This window comes from Cervus canadensis, chromosome 28 (genome assembly GCF_019320065.1).
Source record: "Cervus canadensis isolate Bull #8, Minnesota chromosome 28, ASM1932006v1, whole genome shotgun sequence".
Taxonomy (NCBI): domain Eukaryota; kingdom Metazoa; phylum Chordata; class Mammalia; order Artiodactyla; family Cervidae; genus Cervus; species Cervus canadensis.
In genome coordinates, this window is record NC_057413.1 from 4074717 (window position 1) to 4094806 (window position 20090).

General features: G+C 49.6%; 1 protein-coding gene across 3 annotated transcripts in view; it reads left to right on the plus strand.

The window, feature by feature from the left end:
* RREB1 (ras responsive element binding protein 1) overlaps positions 1-20090 on the plus strand; it is a 121205-nt gene that overhangs the window by 53678 nt on the left and 47437 nt on the right. For all 3 annotated transcript variants that reach the window (XM_043450980.1, XM_043450981.1, XM_043450979.1), the window contains exons 2-6: positions 6302-6417; positions 10001-10123; positions 10713-10925; positions 15008-15097; positions 16116-16279. In XM_043450980.1, the coding sequence (XP_043306915.1) occupies positions 10755-10925; positions 15008-15097; positions 16116-16279 (425 nt within the window). In that variant the 5' untranslated portion in view covers positions 6302-6417; positions 10001-10123; positions 10713-10754. The remainder of the gene's footprint in view (positions 1-6301; positions 6418-10000; positions 10124-10712; positions 10926-15007; positions 15098-16115; positions 16280-20090) is intronic.

A 20090-nucleotide genomic window follows, 5' to 3' on the forward strand; every position in this document is an offset into this window, starting at 1 on the left:
GACAATAGATAATACCCCATTATTAGAGAAGGGATCCTGTGAAACACAGGTCACTGGATAAACACTAGGCTTGTGACATACTCTGACTAAAACCCTATTTTCTCTTTTAGCAATAGCTTTCTTTTCTGTCTTATAAATTCCTCAGCCAAGGTAACTTGTGGAGGCCTCTCCCCACCCTTTCTGATAAGCCATCAGAGCAGATCTGAGAGTGGGTGGGTGGGGTGGAGGCTCCTAGACCATATCCCCTGCAGGTCCTCTTGTGAGCTGTCTCCTGCCTTAGGGAAGACCCTGCCTTGCCCTGCCCCAGGGGTAGGTGAGCATGCTCTGGGTCCTCTGTCCCTCTGCTCAGCCCGAGGGCTCCCCCACCTCCCATCTCAGCAGCTTCCTTGTGGAGCAGAGCTCCATACAGGTTTCTGCCAAGTTGGGCAAGAAGGTGATGAAATACTAGATCCTTGAGGCCAGGAAAAGACTGGCTCACCTGGGGAGAGGGACAGAGCTGTGCCCGCGGGCCGCCAGGCCCCTCCCCATAGAGAGGCCCCTGGGAGCGAGTGGCTGCCAGGCCATGGCGGCGCCCCTCTGGGCTCTGGCAGCGGTGAGAGCATCCTGCATGTGGGGGGCGGGGTGAGGGGACCAGAGAGGAGCCCGCTCCTCACAGGAAAGGCCCCACGGAGGGGTGCAGGAAGGCGCATGGGTCCCACAGGACGGTTCCTGCCAGCATGGACAGGGACATCTCCCTGCCTTCCCCGTGGTTCATATGTTCAGTAGTGAATTCACTCAGGCTCAACTTAGGTAAGTTTGGTGAGCAGGACCCAGTCTCCCCAGCCAACACACCTCCTTGCTGACAGTGTGTGTAATGTCGCAATTAAAACATTCAAGTGGTTTTTATTTTTAAAAGAGAGACTGTCCCTGTCCCTTAAGGCACTCCTTCCTCCCACATTTTCTTGGGCATTACAGTGTCTCTTGACATGAAGACAGCAGATGTTCCTTTTGAAAGGTGATATCAGCAGTCTCTGTTAGTCCTGGGCTCCACTGGGGCCCCTGACACCTGGGCGGGAAGGGGCAGGTACTCCAGGCTCTGGGGAAAATGTCCATTCCACTTTCCTCCCTCCACTGTGGGGTCCCATTAAGAGAGAACCCGCTGGAGATGCGAGCTCCTTCTGAGGCTGGGAGAGCTGTGAGGTTGCCCCCCGCCCCCACCCCTGCCAGGAGCCTCAGAGAAGGGAGGGGCCTGGGGGGACCAGAGGTGTCCAGGCCGGAAATGGAGACCGGCTCCCAGCTCCCTGGAAGGAGGCTCTCCGGGGGGCACACAGGTTGGTGAAGGCTGTGGCTGCAGAGGGCTTTGAGGATCCAGAGCTGCCTGGGTGCCAGGCCGAGTGGTTCTGCTTTCTGTGCACTGCAGGCTGCCCTGCCCTGCCTGAAACGCACATCCCACTCGTCCCCTGCTCCTGCGGAAGCTAAAATAGGCCCTGCATACATCGATTTCTGATCCCTGTCCTCTCACCCTTTTTTTTTTTTAACAGAGTCATACCTGACTCTTTGTGACCCTGTGGACTATTGCCTGCCAGGCCTCTCTGTCTGTGGGATTCTTCAGGAGAGAATACTGAAGTGTGTTGCCATTCCCTCTCCAGGGAATCTTCTCAACCCAGAGATCGAACCCAGGTCTCCTGCATTGCAGGCAGATTCTTTACCATCTGAGCCACCAGGGGAGCCCCCAAATTATTTCTTTGTGGTACATAAAGCTAAAGTTAGGACTGGGGTGTGAGTCTCTCTGCTCCAGAGCCTGGAGTTTTGCTCCCAGGAGTGTGATAAACCAGGGCCTTCCTCCAGGTCGTCATAGAAAGAACGTTTTTCAGGGAGATCCTTCGCCTTTCTTCTAGAATCTGTGTGAAGCACTGGTTCTCGAAGCTGGATTGAACCCCCTGGGAGCCAGTACACAGGCTCCAGGGCAGTGGCCAGGCCTGGGAACCTGCCTGCCTTCTTTCTCTCAGTTTGATTGAGATGCAGTTGACACACAGCGCTGTGTGGATTTAAGGTGGACAGGGTCCTGACCAACTCCCGTGAACTGAGCATCTGCATCTCCAAGCACGGTCTGTGATGCTGCTGGACAGGGGGCCTCCGGGGTGGCTGTGCTGGAGGGCGGGCCAGGAGCTCGGCGGCTGCAGGGGACTGTGCGGCTTCCTTCCCGGGGTCCTGGTGCTGGTATGATCTGTGCGGTTCTCACTCTGCCATCTGCGCTCACCGTCTCCTGCCCTCCAGCACTGCCTCCATGTGTGAGGACTCGGGTCCCTCTTCAGCCTGAGCTCTTGGTGTTTGGGTCAGTGGGACCCAGCCTCCTGGACAGGGTTGGGCTGTTGGGATTTCAGGAGCCTAGCGGCATCCTTCCAGTTGCCTGCTTGGAGAAGCAGGGTGCAGAATGTGGACCCCCGTCTCTGCACAGAAGGGGCCGTGCGTGGACATAGACTGGGATGCGGGTCCAGTCCTGCTCCTGCCAAGGACGAAGGTGGAAGCCCAGAGTGCCTTTTTCTTGCCTAGAAACGGGCCGAAGTGGGAGGTGGGCGCTGAGCCGCCTGGAGGGGCAGGGATGACTCAGAGACAGTTGTTAGAAGCTGGAGGACGTGACTGCAGGAGCGCATTTGGGCTCAGGCCTGCGCCGGGCGACGGGAGTGTGGCCAACAGACACGGAGCAGGGCCCAGAGTCTGGGTTCGCTCTGCTCTCCCACCGTGGTCTTGGGGGGCTCTCCGTGGGGCTCAGCCTCGCGGGGCTGCTGTTAAGAGGGTTAATGAGATGATGCACTCAGCCTGTGGCGAGCAGTGTTGAGAGTGTTCGCGTGTCAGAGCATGTTCTCCGCTCTTATCGTTAGTCCCGGTTCTAGTCTCTTAGTGTTGTGGGGGTCGAGTTTGGAGCCGAGAATTTTCCATCGCTGGGGATCAGGGAGGCTTGTGGTGACAGCGGCCCCTGGAGGATGGGGTTGAGGGAGGAAACCGCAGAGTGGGGCCCAATGGGCAGGAAGACCCGGAGGGAAGCGGGGCAGGTTCCAGCTCTCCATTAGAAGGAGACGTGTCGTGGGGGCAGAGCCCAGGAGACAGCTGGGGTGCGGGGTGGTGGGGGGGGCGCGGAGCGGAGGCCGCGTTCCCTCAACTCCAGCTCTGCTCTCTGGATCGTGGCCTGTGCCAAGGGGTGCTTCTGCTCCCCTCCCGCATGAGCGGGCCCACCCCCCTCCCCGGGAGGATGCAGGACTGGCTGGCGCGGCTGGCGGTGCCCTTCCGCACCAGGCGTGCGCCGGTCCTCTCTGAGGCTGTACGTGACGCTCCGCGGCTCCTTTGCTCCATTTGACCCAAGCCCAGGCCGGCGAGGGGGAGGGGCCGTGCACGGGTTGCCGCCCTACCCAAGGCACACACCGAACCCTTAGCCAAGAAACACATCAACTTCCTGGAACTCAGAGCAGTCATCGCAGCTGTCAGCCTTCAGAGCACACGCAAAGCTGTCCCGGTTAGAGGAGACGGTTTTGCCCCGAGCTCTACAGGCACGGCCTTGGTGCACAGCTTGCCTGGTTGGGTTTCATCCCAGCCTAGCCAAGACTTCCTGTGTCAGCTCATCCTGAGAGAGATGTGGTTGCTGCTAGTTAAGCCCCATCGTAGCCCAGAGCACTTTAGTCTCTGAACTCCTCTAAACTCACACTCATTTAGCCCATCCCGGGTCAGCCCGAACTGGCTGTTCCCACCAGAGGATCGGCCATCTCTGGTATCTGGACAAGCGGCGTCTTGGCCGCTGCCTTAAAGCTCCCCACCGTCTTGGTCTCAGGCTTCCGCTGTCATCTTCGGCATGCGCGCCTCCCCAGTCTCTCCTGGGGGCCTCAGGACAGATTGTAGATCTCACGCCGAGAACCCTGCGGGCTTGCGCAGGCTGGAAGCCTTGCTTCTGGACCGTCTTCCCTTTCATCTCTCATCTTTCCTGTGCTATCTCTTTGGACCTGGAGACAGGGTCCTTAATCTCCTCTTTCTGGCTGAGCATAGCAGGGTCCCTTATCTCCACAGGGGCTGGGGCCGGCCTGCCCCTCCCCGCAGCCCCAGCCTGGACCTCTGCTGGCTCCAAGCCACCCTGCCTCCCTGGGGTCTGATCTGGACAGAGCCTGTGTGGGGATGCGATCTGGAAATGCAGGCTCCTTCCCCAGAGCCGGGGACCCCACCTCCAGCTTCCTGGATTCCTGTCTCTAGGTACGGTCTCTCCTGGTGGGTCTTTTTTTTTTTTCCCCCTTTTTTTGAGGCGGTGGTGATAGTAAGAGGTACCTTGAATTTCCTTCCAAGGACTGTCCTGTACTTTTCCACTCTCTGAGTTGTGTGAGTCCCTTAGGCCTGGTGGAACCCAAAACAAACAGGGTTTGTGACTCTTGCTAGTCAGCTTAATCGCACAACATTCTTGATATTCAGATCATTTACATCCAAGATCAGAGGCAGGGACTTCCAGGGTCAAGTCTGTGAGGTTGGCCTTCTCCTCTCCTTGGTTCCCCCGTGTGGATGGAAGAGGTTACTTGGTGGACTTTCAAAGTATCATTTTTAAGTGAGGGGAGGGAGAGGGTCCACATTTTAATGAGAATCTTAGTTATATTTTGGACAGTTTCAACTCCAGAGACCTGTCTCTTTGACATACGTTTTTATTCATTATGTGAAAAACTATAGTTCAAACTACAATTGGAAATCTTGGCAGTTTCTAGGGGAAAAAAAACCACAGAGCTATTCTCCAGATTTTCTTCCTGATAATATTTGCCATTAATAAAAACGAGTAACAATATAGGGAAACTTTGCTTGCTTTTCTTTTTTAAAACAGTTTGTAATTTCACCTTTAGGCATCTTTAAATTTAGATGGGTGGGGATGATCTGTTTTGTTTGTTTCTGAAACCTTATGGGAATTTTAATAAAATGGTCTTAATTCATATATATCAAGTAAAACCAAGATTCTCACCCTGCTTATTCAGGATGAGTTTCTGGGGTCCCTGATCCTTTTGATACTGAAGGAAAATGTTAGGTGTGGGGTATGTCCTTTTATGTGTAGAAGGGTCCATAATTTTCATCAGCTCCTCAAGGAGGGTCTTGCTCACAAGAAACACGGAGAGAATTACTGGGGTCGTAATAAGGGTTCCTCCAAGTTTACCGGGGATGAGGGGAGGTCTCTGGTCTTTCAGGGGCTGTCCCTGGGAGTTACTTGTTGCTTCTTTGACAATTTGTTCAAAATCCAAAGGCCTTTTCAAAAGAGAAGGGCACAAAGGAAAAGGATGGAGCCCTGAAGCGGTGAGGTGTGGAGAGAGAAGCTATTGTGGTGTCAGAAATCATTGAGCATCTGCTTCTGACCGGAAGCACTGCTGGGTTTCCAACCAGCCGGCGGACCGGTCCAGCGGGAGCCTGCTCACCTTAGGCGCTTAGTAACCGCGTGGACAATGAGAGTGAGATTCAGGGTGATAGCTGGGCGTGTGACGTGCCGGCCAGCTTTTCTGCAGGCGCTGCTCAGGGTTTGATAGAAGCGCATCGAGCAGACATTTCTCCAGCACTTGTCCATGTGGCAGCTGCTTCCCTCCTTTGCTCTGCCCGGTTTTGTCCTCTTCAGAGGCTGTTTCAGAGACAGAACGTGCTGGCTGGGTGGCTCTGGGAAGGTTACGTTCCAGGTTTCTCTAACTTTCCAGAGGGCCAGACACAGCTTTCTCCCGGATCAGGGATCTGAGACCCCTGGTGGCACCCCCCTGAGCCGACTTTCTCAGACCCTCAAAGGGTGTGTGTAATTTGAGTTTTCTGTGTCTCCCTTACAGAAAAGGAAAGATACACTTTAGGACACTTTCTCTATCCCGCAGGAAAAGGTGTGATTGTCACTCTTTTTTGTTAAGGGGCTGTTTAGTTCCACATGTTTTCCTTTCAGTTCTCTTCTCCTCTCCTCCTGTTTCTGACAGCACTGAGTGCTTGCTGTCTTTTCTTCTCCACCTTGAAACTGGTCATCCACCCTCACCTTCTGCCAGCACACCAGTAAGGTGCCCAGAGCTCCCCTGGGAGCCATTCCCATGTGGTGTTGCCCGCAACGTTGTTAGGCTGTGCTTTCGGGGCTCCTTCTCTCCAGGTCACACTTGATTCCAGTCGCTGTTGCTCATGTGGAGTTGACCTCATTGCTGGAAGCTTGTTTAGAAACACGAGGAGGGGAGGGGGATGCCTTGTTCCTTAGCTGGTGGCTCCCAGTGGTGCAAGTGCAGAACATGATGCAGGGCCAGGGCCCTCTCTGGCGTGGACCCTCTCTTAATGCCTCTGCTTCTTGTTTCTGTAGGTTGCTGCGCTCTGCTCCAGAGGCGGTGGCTTTGAGGCGTGACCCTGCCCACCCTCCGCCCCGCCAGCACCAGCTCCTCAGCAAGGAGGGCCCACTTGAGAAGACGAAGAAGACAGGTCAGTCTAACTTGATTGACTTTTCCTTGAGTCACAGTAACTTGGAGTGTTGTCTTCCTTCACGTCCCCACATCCCCTTGGAGTGGTCCACCCTCTGCTTGGGGTCCTCCTGAGGCTTTGATGGAAAACCACAGAGAAACTGTCACTGTGGACTGCGAGTTTTCCCCGGGCTAGTGGCCTGGGGCGTGGGATGAGAAGTCTTGGGAAGGGTGCCGGGGCCCTGGCTCACGGGAAGCCATGCTGCAGGCACCCCTGTTCCCTGCTTCTCCTTTGCCACCCCCAGATTTGGACTCTGCGTTCAAAGCTAGAGCGCCAGTCCAGTCCACTTGGCCATGTCATAGAGATTTCCTTTCATGTCTGTGACTTGGGATCTCATCTGGGTTTCCAGTCCTCTCTGGTCCCAGATAAAGGAGATGATACTGGAATGGGGCCAGTGGTTTTTATTTTTTTCATTATGGCTATTATTATTATGTTTATTTGCAGTAATAGAGCAGATGTATAGATTGGTGTCGGGAGCAGAGAATGAAAATATTAGGACTGTAAATATTTATAAAGAAAAATGTGCTTTGTAAATGGACCTTAAACTGTTAATCCTGCCTTTCATCCCCTGAGATTGAGAATCAGAAGGTGTAGGTTGGTCAGTTGGGTCATTGCTCTAGTGTGGTCCAGGGTCAGGCGTGGGCAGGGAGGACTGACTAATTCTGGCTGCTGGCTTCTGGTTTAATGAGTGGATAAATGCACCTTAATATTAAGGTGGATTTGTTTTTTCTAACTGGGAACAATGAGCTACATTGTTTTACACCAGGTCCCTTCCATTCTTCCTGTTCCATCCTCCCCAAAGGAGAAGTCACGCTTAAGACACAAGCGCACACCTGGAGGAAAATCTTAGAAAAGATTTTCTATGCAGGCTGGCTTGGGTACTTCTGAAAGAGGTGCCAAGGATGAGTCCACTGACCATTTTCTTTTCAAACAGTGTAACTTGGAGTTTCATTTTGTTAATTGCACTTTCCGATCAGAGATGAGAAGGGTCTCTACTTTTTTAAAAAATATTACCATTTACTTACATTTGAACTAGGAAAAGGAAGTAAATGTCAGTGATCTCAGCGTCATCACTGGGCAGTGTCACACTTCACACTTTATCCCAAAGGAGGAAATAAATTTAGCAAATGTCTTCCTGTCCAGACAAAGTGGGAAACAGCAAATTTGCCTGACTTTTCTCATTTTCCAGTTGGGATGTAAGTGCTTGCAACTTTCAGTCCATAGGTTGGTGAGCAGTTGTGACTGTTGCTGGGTTTTCTATACTTAGGGCATTTACGTAGTTTTCAGGGAAGGTTTCTTTGTCATCTTAGTGGTTGTGACAGAAATTCTTACCAGCACTTTAACTCTTCTTGGTGAATATATTTTCATTAATTTTCTTGTTGACTGTTTCCCTTCTGTCCCTTTTTTTTTCCCTACTCAGTGAAAGATTTAGACCATGTTGTTTGTAACTTCTAATTTTATGTTGATCTGAAAGGTGCTTGCTTAAATCTATTCCTGATCTGAAAAACTCTACATTTTTCTTCTCTAAGTGCCATAATAGGACAAAAGCAAGATCTGTCTTGAAACTATCCCACTATAAATGGTAGAAAGGTTGAGATAATTTTTACTGACATAATTACAGTAAAGAAGATTTCTAGTCATTTATGATGTGATGTATATTAAAACTATGGTGGGGGCGGGGGGACTTCCCTGGTGGTCCAGTGGCTGAGACTTCGCACTTACAATGCGAGGAACCTGAGTTTGATCCCTGGTCCGGGAATTAGATCCCACGTGCTGCAGCTCAGCACAGCCAAATAAATAAGTATTTTAAAAAGCAAACCTCTGGGCGATATATATTTAAAAGAACGAGAGGGTTTTAGTATAGAAGGTGCACCTTACATGATTCAAGGAAATAATTGTACACTGACTAGATTACAATTCTAGGCAACTGATGACACTTCCGTTAGAAATCCTTTAAGAAAGAAAATGAGGTATGTGTGTGTATACTTCCTTGTGTGCACATGTGTTGAATGTTTTTTCCTAGAGAGGAATTTCCCAAATGAACTTTCAAAGACAGTCAGAATGGCAAGTTTTGAAGCACAGTTTTTAATAAGTTTAAATGGTCTTCCATATGGGAGAAGCTTCATGGAAAGACAACAGCTTTGGGGCTGAGGGGCTTGTTTTGTTTTTTTGTTTGTTTTAATTTTGGACTGAGGTTTCCTTTCCCTCTTTTAATGTGGAAGATATAAGGGTGAGGCTGGATCAGTGGTCTTAACAGTTGTGTGTTTGGCAGTTGGTCCTTTTACTTAGCATTTGGAAAACCATTAGGTTCATATCTTCAAGATGTCTGGGGCTTCCCAGGTGGAGCTAGTGGTAAAGAACCTGCCTGCCAATGCAGGAGACACAAGAGGTGTGGGTTCCATTCCTGGGTCAGGAAGATCCCCTGGAGGAGGGCACAACAACCCATTCCAGTATTCTTGCCTGGAGGATCCCATGGACAGAGGAGCCTAGGGCGCTACAGTCCACGGGGTCGGAAAGAGTCGAACATGACCGAAGCAACTTAGCACGTACACACACATGCTCTTCAAAGTGTCTACTAACAAGGAAGGCAGATTTTGTCTCTTGACAAGGAGCATGCTGTTGCTGAGGTTCTCTTTGGCTCTTGGGTAGGGTTTTCGCTTGGGGCTTCTCAGCTGATGGCCCAGCAGTCGTATGAAGCCATCAGACGGCGTTGCCAGTCGTGTCCCCAGCCTCTCCTGCTCTGCTGCCGGACACGTTTGCGGCTGCTCCAGGAGCTCCCATTTGTCATATCCTACCTGGGTCACTTCTCGTAGAGGCGGAAGGGGAACCGCAGAAAATCATGTTCTCTCCAGGGCTGCTCATGAGTATTCACTTTGATCCTGAGATCATGAGCTTGATCCCTGAGGCAGCTGTGGACTTGCGGAATTTAATGCACACTGGAGGATAGCAGGGTACGTGGGCAGAGAGAGTCCTCCCAGATGAAAGAAGGGAAATGGGTTACCTGGAGACTTAACTTCCTATAGCCAGTAATACTTGTGTGAAAGAAGCATGGCTAGAAGAGGCCTGGAGAGGTGAAGCTGGATGCGTCCGGGGGCTGTAGTGTTCCCTGCAGTCATCCTGCCATATTACCAGGTTTTTTTAAGGTCCATCCTAGACACTGAGTCTTTCGCAGATTCCTTCACTGCCTTATCTTTGGTCAGTTTTAGGAGGAGGCGGGACACAGGTCAGGTGGGAGTCTGAGACTCCTTGTGGGGAACAAGGGTAGAGTGTGAAATAAAGTTCGCTGTTTGTGGACAAATGTGAGCTTAGAAAATAAAATACCACAGAATCGTTTTGGCTGTTGGGAGAGAGGGGACGACGCTGTAGGGAACGTCAGTTAAGGATGAAAAACAACCACAGAATGTGGTTTTTGGAAGAAAAAGAAGACTCAGCCATCTCCTCCCGTACTGTCCCCTGAAGTCCGGTGAGTGCAGTAGTCTGAGATTACAGCACACATGGTTTCTGTTTTTCCTTCTGAGCCTTTCTGCCTTTGCTTCCCTTCCAGTGTCAACGAGGGACACGGAGAGAAGAGAAAAAGGAGCCCCCCAGCCTCGCTGCCTCCTCCGCGTGCGCGACCCCTGCAGCAGATGACGTGCTCATAGTGCATCAGCTGGGGCAGACGATGGAGGTAGCTGCCAGTGCGGGCTGGGTTTTCTCCCTTCCATTTTCTGGGGGAAGGTGTGTTACATCCTCATGTGTTATAAGAAGCAGCCATTTATGCTGATTGAAATTCGGTTGTAACGTTGGGTGGTAGTGTGGCTTCTCAGTTGTCTTATACAATTTGGACCCCCCGTTAAAATCAGGTATCGCGGCCTGGAGTTAGGTGAAAGCCAAGGTTTCTCATCTTCCGTTGTAGGGTCTAGAACGTGCACATAGTCATGAGTAGGCTGTTAGGAGGCCACCGGCCAGATGGGCCCTCCTGGCCTTACTCGCTGTTGGAGCCTCTCCCACTCCACCTGGGGAAAGGTTAGCAGAGGAAGAGGGCCTGCCTGGGGTCACCCTGTCAGTGGCCCATGCTCAGAAAGGAAGTGAGGCAAACAGTTTAGTGAGACAGCGCTTGGTTGAGATGAAAGCTTCGATCATGTGGGCACGCGCGTCAGCTAGAACTGAAGGGGAGTTTTAACCTAGCTGCAGCGGGGGGTAGCCATGGCCCCTGCCACCTGCCTGACAGACACCTCAACTGCCCAGTGATCACATCAGCAGTTTCTCACTTTCAGTTCTGTGGCCGAGGCTTTCTAGAAGCTTAAACCCTTGTCCCAATGACGTCAAGCTCGCCCATTGGCCTGGAGGGTTCAGACTTGTCTTCCATCAACACCATGATGTCAGCAGTCATGAGTGTGGGGAAGGTCGCCGAGAATGGTGGGAGCCCCCAGAGCATCAAGTCCCCCACAAAGCCTCCGGGACCAAATCGGATCGGCCGAAGGAACCAGGTAAGCGTCTGTGCACCTGCGGTGGCTTCCATGAGAGCACTGGGGGCGGGATGTCCCCTCGCACCCCAGCGCCCTGAGCCAGAACCATGGACCTGGTCTGAACAGCACAGGTGCACCCAGAGGCCGTGATCCCTTTTCAGGCACTAATTGCTTGTAGCTTAGGTTGGTTTCCATTCGCAAAGAAGGTTTTCAGTGCTGAGGTCTCAGTGTTGGTGAGAGCACCCCTACCTGCCCCCCCCTCCCCCACATGCTGTGGCCTTGTGACTTGATTTGAACCCAAGCTTTCTTGACTCAGATGGTAAAGAATCTGCCTGCAATGCAGGACACCCGGGTTTGATCCCTGGGTCGGGAAGATCCCCTGGAGAAGGGAATAGCAGCCCAAGTGAGTCCATCGTTGGACACGACTGAGCCACACACACACGCTTTCTTCATGGTACAGGCGGGGCAGAGAGCTCAGCTTACTCCTCTCCTGTGACTTGGTTCCTTCTTCACTCACACAGCTGGTTAATTGGTTTTATGATGCCGCCTCCTTGATTTTTTAAGCGTCTGCAGCACAGGTAGCCAATGAGTCCTCACTCTGCTGGACTGCTCCCCAGCTCCCCAGCCTTGACAAGGCATACAACTGGGTGCCTGAGGGTCCCCTCGGGACGCCTTGTGTTTCTCTTGGGTTTTCAGAGATCAGGGTGGTGCGCAGGGGCATAGGACGCCAGGGATGTTGTGAAAGGCCGTGTCTCCTCCATTGGGAAATAAGATGAGTCTTAATGCCCGCACGGCACAGTTGAGCAGGTGTCGCTGTCCTGCAGCAGCGTCCCCGACAGTGCCGGAGGAGCGAGGCGGCCGGCCCCTCTGCTCTGCGTCCACATGGTGTGAGCGTTCAGTGCTTGGCTCCCCTGACTTGGTGGAGTCCCACCACACCCTTGGGAGAAGTCAGCCTTCTGACTTTGTCTGGAGACCGGAGATGGGCAGGAAGGTAAACCTGTTGGACTTTTGTGAGTTAGTTTTCTTTTTTATTAATGATCCCAAAGTGACTGATCTTATGCAGAATTGTCTGTGCACAGTTCTTCCAGCCCAGCGTGATGGATTCCTGTGAATTTGTAGAAGTCCAGCATGAGTTAGGGCCCCTGATACAAGGTGCCCTCCAGAAAAAGTTGTCCCAGCCTCACATCCCTCCAGCGACCGAGAAGGGTCCGTTTCTCCGCCTCTTCCTCAAGGCTGAAGACTCGGCGTTAAATGATGCTGTCGGGTGGGGGCATTGATACTTTTTCTCTCTTTTTTTCCTTTTCTCCGTGTGCTTCTCTTCCTGTGGGTACCTGAGAAAATTCTTAGCCTGTTTGACTGTGGCCTGAGCCAAGAAGGAGCACTAGCTCTGGGAAGAAAAGGTTTATTTCCACTCTCACTTGACTGTCCGTCCATCCATCTATCCATCCGTCCATCCATCCCCCCATTTCACAGTGTTCCCCCACCTCTTCCTTCCAGCCAGGTACTGTGTGCCAGGTGCCGAGCTCCTTCTGAGAGAGCCCAGCACAGCCCAGCAGAGGCAGAGCTGGCCCCAGTCCAGGCTCGGGTCCCATCCCGGGGTTCAGAGAGCAGGCAGAGCCGTGGAGGGACCCACGGCCTTCCATCTGCACGTGGGACGTGGAGGGGCCTCCACAGGGCTGCCTGGGCCATTGGTCACCCGCCTCCTGTGTCCCCGGGGGTTCCTCAGGGCACCGGCTTAGGCTTTTGAAAGAGGTCTGGGCGAGAGGCAGGATGGGGAGGATAGCGCATTAGAAAATCCCAGCGTGGTCCTTACCAGGACAGACAGGAGGGCTGGAGGGCGCCCTGAGGAGCAGAGTTCCAGGGCAGATTAGCCACCGCCGGAAGCCAGCAAGGGTGCCAGATTGTTTCATTATGGAATGGTTAGTTATCACATTAGCTGCTAATTTTATCTGTCAGCTCAGGAAGCAAGCTCCCTCTCCCAGCATAGCCGCGGTCACTGGATTTGGGCCTCTCCAGCAGGGCTCCGCCAGCATCGTGGTGCTTCCTCTTCTGTTTGCTTTGTTTTCAAAATTGAGTCTGAGTTTGGAGACTCCTTCTCTCAGACCATCATGGATGTCACGATTCCGTGCTGAGGTCTGCAGCGTACCGCTGCCCGCCTCCAAGAGGGGTCAGGCTACAGTTCATAGTAGACCCCGGAGTCACTCCCTTTAGTCCCAGGGGCCACTCAGCGCCTCTGGTGTTTGCCTCAAGGGGCTCACAGGGTGAATTTTTTTTTTTTCTTAAGGAATTTTCATCCTCAGGAGGCTGGCTTCCTGGAGGCCTGGCTTTTTACATTTATATCCGTCCTCCAATGAATCTCTTTTAAAAAAATTTCTTTTTGGCCTGCAGGGGGCACGGATCCAACCCCTGGTGAGGGAAGTTCTGCATGCCATGAAGGGTGACCAAAAAAAAAAAAAAAAAACCACATTTAAAAATACATATATTTGTTTATTTGGCTGTGCTGGATCTTAGTGGTGGCACGAGAGACCTTTTATCTTCGTTGTAGTACATAGGATCTAGTTCCCAGACCAAGGATGGCACTCAGGCCCCTGTGCTGGGAGTATGGAGTCAGACCACCAGGGAAGCCCCCAGAACTGCTTTTTAACACACATTATCGCTAATCTAATAATTTAATAAAAACACCCCAGAGGCCAAGTCTGGGCCAGCCCTGAGGCATCCCTCAGTGCCGGGCGAGCGCCCTTGCTGTGTTGTTCGGCTTTCTGTCTGGAGAACACCCCTTCTGCACACCCCTTCTGCCTCTGGAGGGGGTGGAGGCGGATGATGGCTGAGTGAGGCTGCAGGGTTGGGTTTGTTTGTGTGTTTGTTTTTTAACTATCTCTGGGTTAATATACTTCCTTAAAATTCACATCTGTGGTGGTGTTTTTTTTTTTTAATATGAGAGTGAAAAAATGTGTAGCATACTTATTCCTCAGACCCAAGGAGAGAAGGTGTGTGTTACTTAACGTGGGGCTTGTTCACCTCTGAGGAGTGAGAGGGGCCTCCCGTAGGAGCCAAGGACTAGATCCCTTTGTGCGTTCACTCCACCCTGCACGGTGCCCGGTGCCATTTGTCTCTATGGTTTTCAGGGTGGCTTTTATTTTATTTTCATCATCTCTCATGAGCCAGCCACAAGGGTGTTTGCTCTATGTGCCTTGGGGTCGATCCTTTCTGGGTCAGACTTGTGTAGCCTAGTGGTTAGGGCATGGGCTGTGAGCAGCTGGCCTGAGTGTTAATCCTGGCTCTGGTTTGGGGTGGGTTACTTGCCTGTCTGTACCCCAGTTTCCTCACCCCTAAAATGGGATCTGTAACTGGCCATCTCTAATCGTTGTGTGAAAAAAAACCACCATTTCACATGAGCAGAGTCTAGCACATAGTAACTGTTTAATACTTGGTATTATTCACAGGGAACAGAGAGTCAGTCGAATGAGTACAACTAAAAAGAGGGTGGTTGAAAATGCCTGAGGGTCCGCCCCACAGCTGGCTCCCTCCCTCCCTCACGCTTAGTCACCGTTTATGAGCAGTGGTGGGCAGGTGCTCCAGTCAGTGAGGGGTCCCACTGATGGTCCCTGGGCGCCCAGGGGGGCACTGGGGCCTTGCACCCTCAGGAGGGCGGGTTTTTGTCGTGAGAACTCTACCCCCTTTCGTGTATCTTGGGGGCTCAAGACCAGGCAGAAGCAAGTGGCTGGAGCCTGAGTCAGGCCTGGGCAGGAGTACAGCCCTTCTCTGGTGCGGCTGTGACTTGATGCTTAATTTTTCACCATCCCCGATGACTCACTAAGCGGTGCCTAACGAGAGCACTGATGTTTATCGGGCACTCAGCCCTGGACCGAGCACTGTTCTCACGCCTTCTGTGTGCTGATTTACTCCCCGTCGCAGCGTGATGCTGTGGCTTTCCCCTTTTATAAAAGAGGAAACCGAGGCAGACAGGCTCACACCCAGCCAGGCTCCAGGGCCCATGCTCTCAGCCGCTCTGTTGCCGCCGCTTGTGAGACACACGTGTGTTACACGTGAGAGGCACCAGTTCACTGTGCGTTGAAGTGGATGCTTTTATCCTCTCTTTTCAGGAGACGAAAGAGGAGAAGTCTTCCTACAACTGCCCCCTGTGCGAGAAGGTCTGCACTACCCAGCACCAGTTAACCATGCACATTCGCCAGGTCTGCCGCTGCTTTTGTTTCAAATAGCTCTTCGTTAAGAGGGGAGGTGACTTTATCTTAACAGATGAATTGTGGCTGTTTAATTTAGATGTAATATTCTAAGAATTTTGAGGAGCGGTTATGAAATAGTTTTCGTGTGTCCATGTTAACTGTCACAGAGTCCCAGGTCACACAGAGCACCTTTTCAGAATTTAGCAAACATCTAGTTAACCAATCACAAATAACAGACTTTTCACCATACATGAACCAAATCTCCTCACAGCATGGTGAGACTGTAGATGTAGACCCCGATTCTTTGCACTGCTGTGAACTTTCATCATGCAGCAGGGAATTCCCTTGATTTGGGATCTCTTTTGGCTTTTCTTCTTTATTAGGAGACTTATCCTTCTCCCTTGCCTGCTGTGGATGGTTCATGAGATAGTATTGAATCTAGAACGGTGAAGGACTGACAATAGTCAAATCATAACATGCTGCTGAATAATAGCATCGTTTAGTAACTTGGGTTTGGACAGAAATGTTCCTTCTTAACATATTTCAGAGGCCAGAACTCTAAACCAGGCAGGTTGCAGTTCTCTTTCTCTGATGGCTAGACTGAGTCATCAAACTAGAACTCATGTGAGGTCCGTCCTTCACGTTTGCCTCATAGTTGAGTCTTTCTGCCCATGTTAGTTTTTGTGGTCCGTTCATCTATTATATGTGTCTGAGAAAGACCTGCAGAGACCCCACCTTCGTTTTGAGCCTTGCGGAAGAAGTACTCATCAATACTGGGACACGGAAAGAGAAGAGCGAACAATATATTTATTTGTCTGTGGTCCCGACAGATTTTGACATTCAGGAAGACATTTAAAATGAAACAAACAAAAAAAATAGCTGAGAAGCATTGCTGACTTTTTAATGCATATATATGTGTATGTGTGTTTATATATGCGTGTATGTATAAAGCCCTGAATTTACACCTCCCGGTCGCGGAGTTTTGACCTGCCCTCCTCAGTGATGCTGTAATCGTTGCTTTCCGCAGCACAACACGGACACTGGCGGGGCCGACCACTCGTGCAGCATCTGCGGGAAGTCGCTGAGCTCGGCCAGCTCCCTGGACCGCCACATGCTGGTACACTCCGGGGAGAGGCCCTACAAGTGCACCGTGTGCGGGCAGTCTTTCACCACCAACGGGAACATGCACAGGTGGGTGCGGGCGGCCTTCACCTGCTGCCTCAAGTCCAGAGGTTGACCGAAAGCAGAGTGGCCTCCCAGCCGTCTTGCTCAAAGGCTAGAGGAGGTCTGTTCCTGTTCGGAAAAGCCAGAGCTGGTTCCGTCTGCCAGCCGTGTACAGTCTCCAGTGTGTCAGAGGTGTCTGCTCACGGGAGTCAGCAGGACCTGGGGCTTGGTCTTTGGCTGATGGGGGAATCCTCAGGGTGACCCTTGGCCAGTTGGGAGTTTCTTTGCTGAGATACCGGAGGTGGGCAGCTTATCAGACGCAGAGAAACCCTAGAGGATTAGCATAGTAACCCTTGCCTTTTTAAAACTATTTGCATATGCCTACAGATTCCTGCAGGGCGAAACATTTCTGGAGCATCGAATAAATAGTTAAGTGGGCTGGAGAGCTTCAGGATAAGATAGGATAAAATGAAGGGAAAAATCTGATAAATGTCAGGAATTTACTTCCTGAGGGAGAAGGAGGCTGGCTCAGAAGTGGGAGAAAGCTCAGTGGTGGGCATATTAAAAATGTTGTGGGAGGAACCAATGGAAAATATACTTAATAGAAAGAGTACTTACAATTTAGGGGTTAGAACAAACTTGTCTTCTTTTTTTACACAAATATTTTAGGAACATTGGAAATCTAGGAAAACATTTTAAAGGGACCCACATTTCACCTTCTCAAAAAATCAGGCTGTTTTATTTTTCCATATTCCATTTTAAGCATTATGTTGATTTCTTTTAAAAAGTTGGCTAACTTTTTTTACATATTTATTTCAAAAGAAAAGTTTACGTAGTTGTGAAATTGGTATTTTATCATATATAAATACTCAAATGAGATGGTCCCATTTATTCTACCTAAAATTATGATCCACTGATGGTGTACTTGAGACTCATTGTTTTGTTTTGTTTTGTTTTGTTTTGTTTATTTATTTATTTTTTTATTAGTTGGAGGCTAATTACTTCACAACATTTCAGTGGGTTTTGTCATACATTGATATGAATCAGCCATAGATTTACACGTATTCCCCATCCCGATCCCCCCTCCCACCTCCCTCTCCACCCGATTCCCCTGGGTCTTCCCAGTGCACCAGGCCCGAGCACTTGTCTCATGCATCCCACCTGGGCTGGTGATCTGTTTCACCATAGATAATATACATGCTGTTCTTTTGAAATATCCCACCCTCACCTTCTCCCACAGAGTTCAAAAGTCTGTTCTGTATTTCTGTGTCTCTTTTTCGGTTTTGCATATAGGGTTATCGTTGCCATCTTTCTAAATTCCATATATATGTGTTAGTATGCTGTAATGTTCTTTATCTTTCTGGCTTACTTCACTCTGTATAAGGGGGCTCCAGTTTCATCCATCTCATTAGGACTGATTCAAATGAATTCTTTTTAACGGCTGAGTAATATTCCATGGTGTATATGTACCACAGCTTCCTTATCCATTCATCTGCTGATGGGCATCTAGGTTGCTTCCATGTCCTGGCTATTATAAACAGTGCCACGATGAACATTGGGGTGCATGTGTCTCTTTCAGATCTGGTTTCCTCAGTGTGTATGCCCAGAAGTGGTATTGCTGGGTCATATGGCAGTTCTATTTCCAGTTTTTTAAGAAATCTCCACACTGTTTTCCATAGCGGTTGTACTAGTTTGCATTCCCACCAACAGTGTAAGAGGGTTCCCACAAGAGACCCACCTCAAAACAAGAGACACATACAGACTAAAAGTGAAGGGCTGGAAAAAAATATTTCATGCAAACGGAGACCAAAAGAAAGCAGGAGTCGCAATACTCATATCAGATAAAATAGACTTTCAAATAAAGGATGTGAAAAGAGACAAAGAAGGGCACTACATAATGATCAAAGGATCAATCCAAGAAGAAGATATAACAATTATAAATACATATGCACCCAACATAGGAGCACCGCAATATGTACGGCAAACACTAACAAGTATGAAAGAGGAAATTAATAGTAACACAATAATAGTGGGAGACTTTAATACCCCACTCACAACTATGGATAGATCAACTAAACAGAAAATTAACAAGGAAACACAAACCTTAAATGACACAATGGACCAGCTAGACCTAATTGATATCTATAGGACATTTCACCCCGAGACTCATTGTTATAGTGGTCAATTTATGGATTTTTGGATTTAGGTCCTGATTTCAAATCTCACCTCTGCTACTTATAAGTTTTCCATCCTTGAGCAAGTTGCATAACCTTTGTACCTGACTTTGCTCCTCTTTAAATTGAGATTTTTGATAGTATTCACTTTGCTGGACTAGGATGGGCATTAGGAGATAATGAGTTTAGCACATGGTTGGCAGGCAACCAGTGTTACTTATTGTTATTTGCATTTCTGAGTAATGCTGCAATAATTTGAATCCTATGGATGTCTCAGTCTGAACTCCTCGAAGCAGGGTAGAATATGACGCTGTGAAATGTATCAGTATATTAAAGGATTTTGATGAAGGGTGTTACCTTTATATATATGTATATATTATACATACATATATATATAATTTCCTATTCTTTTTGCTCCTCGTCTCCTAGTTATGTTTTATTTTATTTTATTTCATTTTGTTTATTTTAATTTTTTAGCTCCTGGGCTTCCCAAGTGGCTCAGTGGTAAAGAATCTGCCTGCCAGGCAGGAGACACAGGGTCGATCCCTAGGTCAGGAAGATCCTCTAGAGAAGAAAATAGCAACCCACTCCAATATTCTTGCCTGGGAAATCCCATGGACAGAGGAGCCTGGCGGGCTGCAGTCCATGGGGTCGCAAAGAAGTCAGACATGACTTAGAGGTTAAACAACAACAATTTTTAGCTTTAGCTTTTTGCTTCCACATCAGCCTGTTAATATCGTTTTGCCTTCTGTGTGCCATTTGTTTTGTTTTGCTTCCTCCCTTTTATTCCTCCTGCTTAAAAAAAAATTCTTTGTTCTTCTGTATTTGAGCCCTCAAAATCTAATCCTGGAAGTATTACCTTCTTGGGTGGTTTCCTCGCTTTCTCCTACCCCATTTTAGGGCATTTTCATTGTCCCAGAAGGAAACCCTCACCCATTCGCAGTTGCTTCTCCTTACTTCCCACCCTCGAGCCCTGGGAAGACTCTCATCTACTCTTCCCCTGTGCATTCACCTTTTGTGGACTTCTCATGGAATGTGCGGGCTTTTGGGCTTTTCTAACCAACTTCTTTCACTTAGCTTTAATGCTTTCAACATTCATCAACGTTGTAGCATCTTTCTTCTTGTCATGTAACAGTCCATTGTAGGGATATACCACATTTTATTCACCTCTCCATCAGTCAGCAGACATTTGAGTCCTTTTGCTTTTTGGCCCTTACAAGTAATGCTGCTGTGAGCATTCTTGTACAGGTTTTATGTGAACGTGTGTTTCCATTCCCCTGGGTAGCCGCTGAGGAGGGGAATTGCTGGGTCATGTTTAACATTTTGAGAAATAGCCACGCTGTTTCCCAGAGGAGCTGCATCATTTTACACTACCACCAGCAGTGTGAGAGGACTGCAGCCTTACACACCCTTGCCCACACTTGTTACTGTCAGTCTTCTTTATGACAGCCTCCCCACCAGGGATGAAGTGCAATCCCATGAGTCCATAATTTTAATGTTGTCACATTTAAGTCTACACTTCATTTTAAGTTGGCATTTGTGTATAGTGTAGGGAAGGAATCCAGGTTCAGTCTTGTACTGTTTAAAAACTTTTCTTTCTCCATTGAATTGTCTTAGCACCTTTATCAATATTCAATGACCCGTAAACGTAAGGATTTATCTCT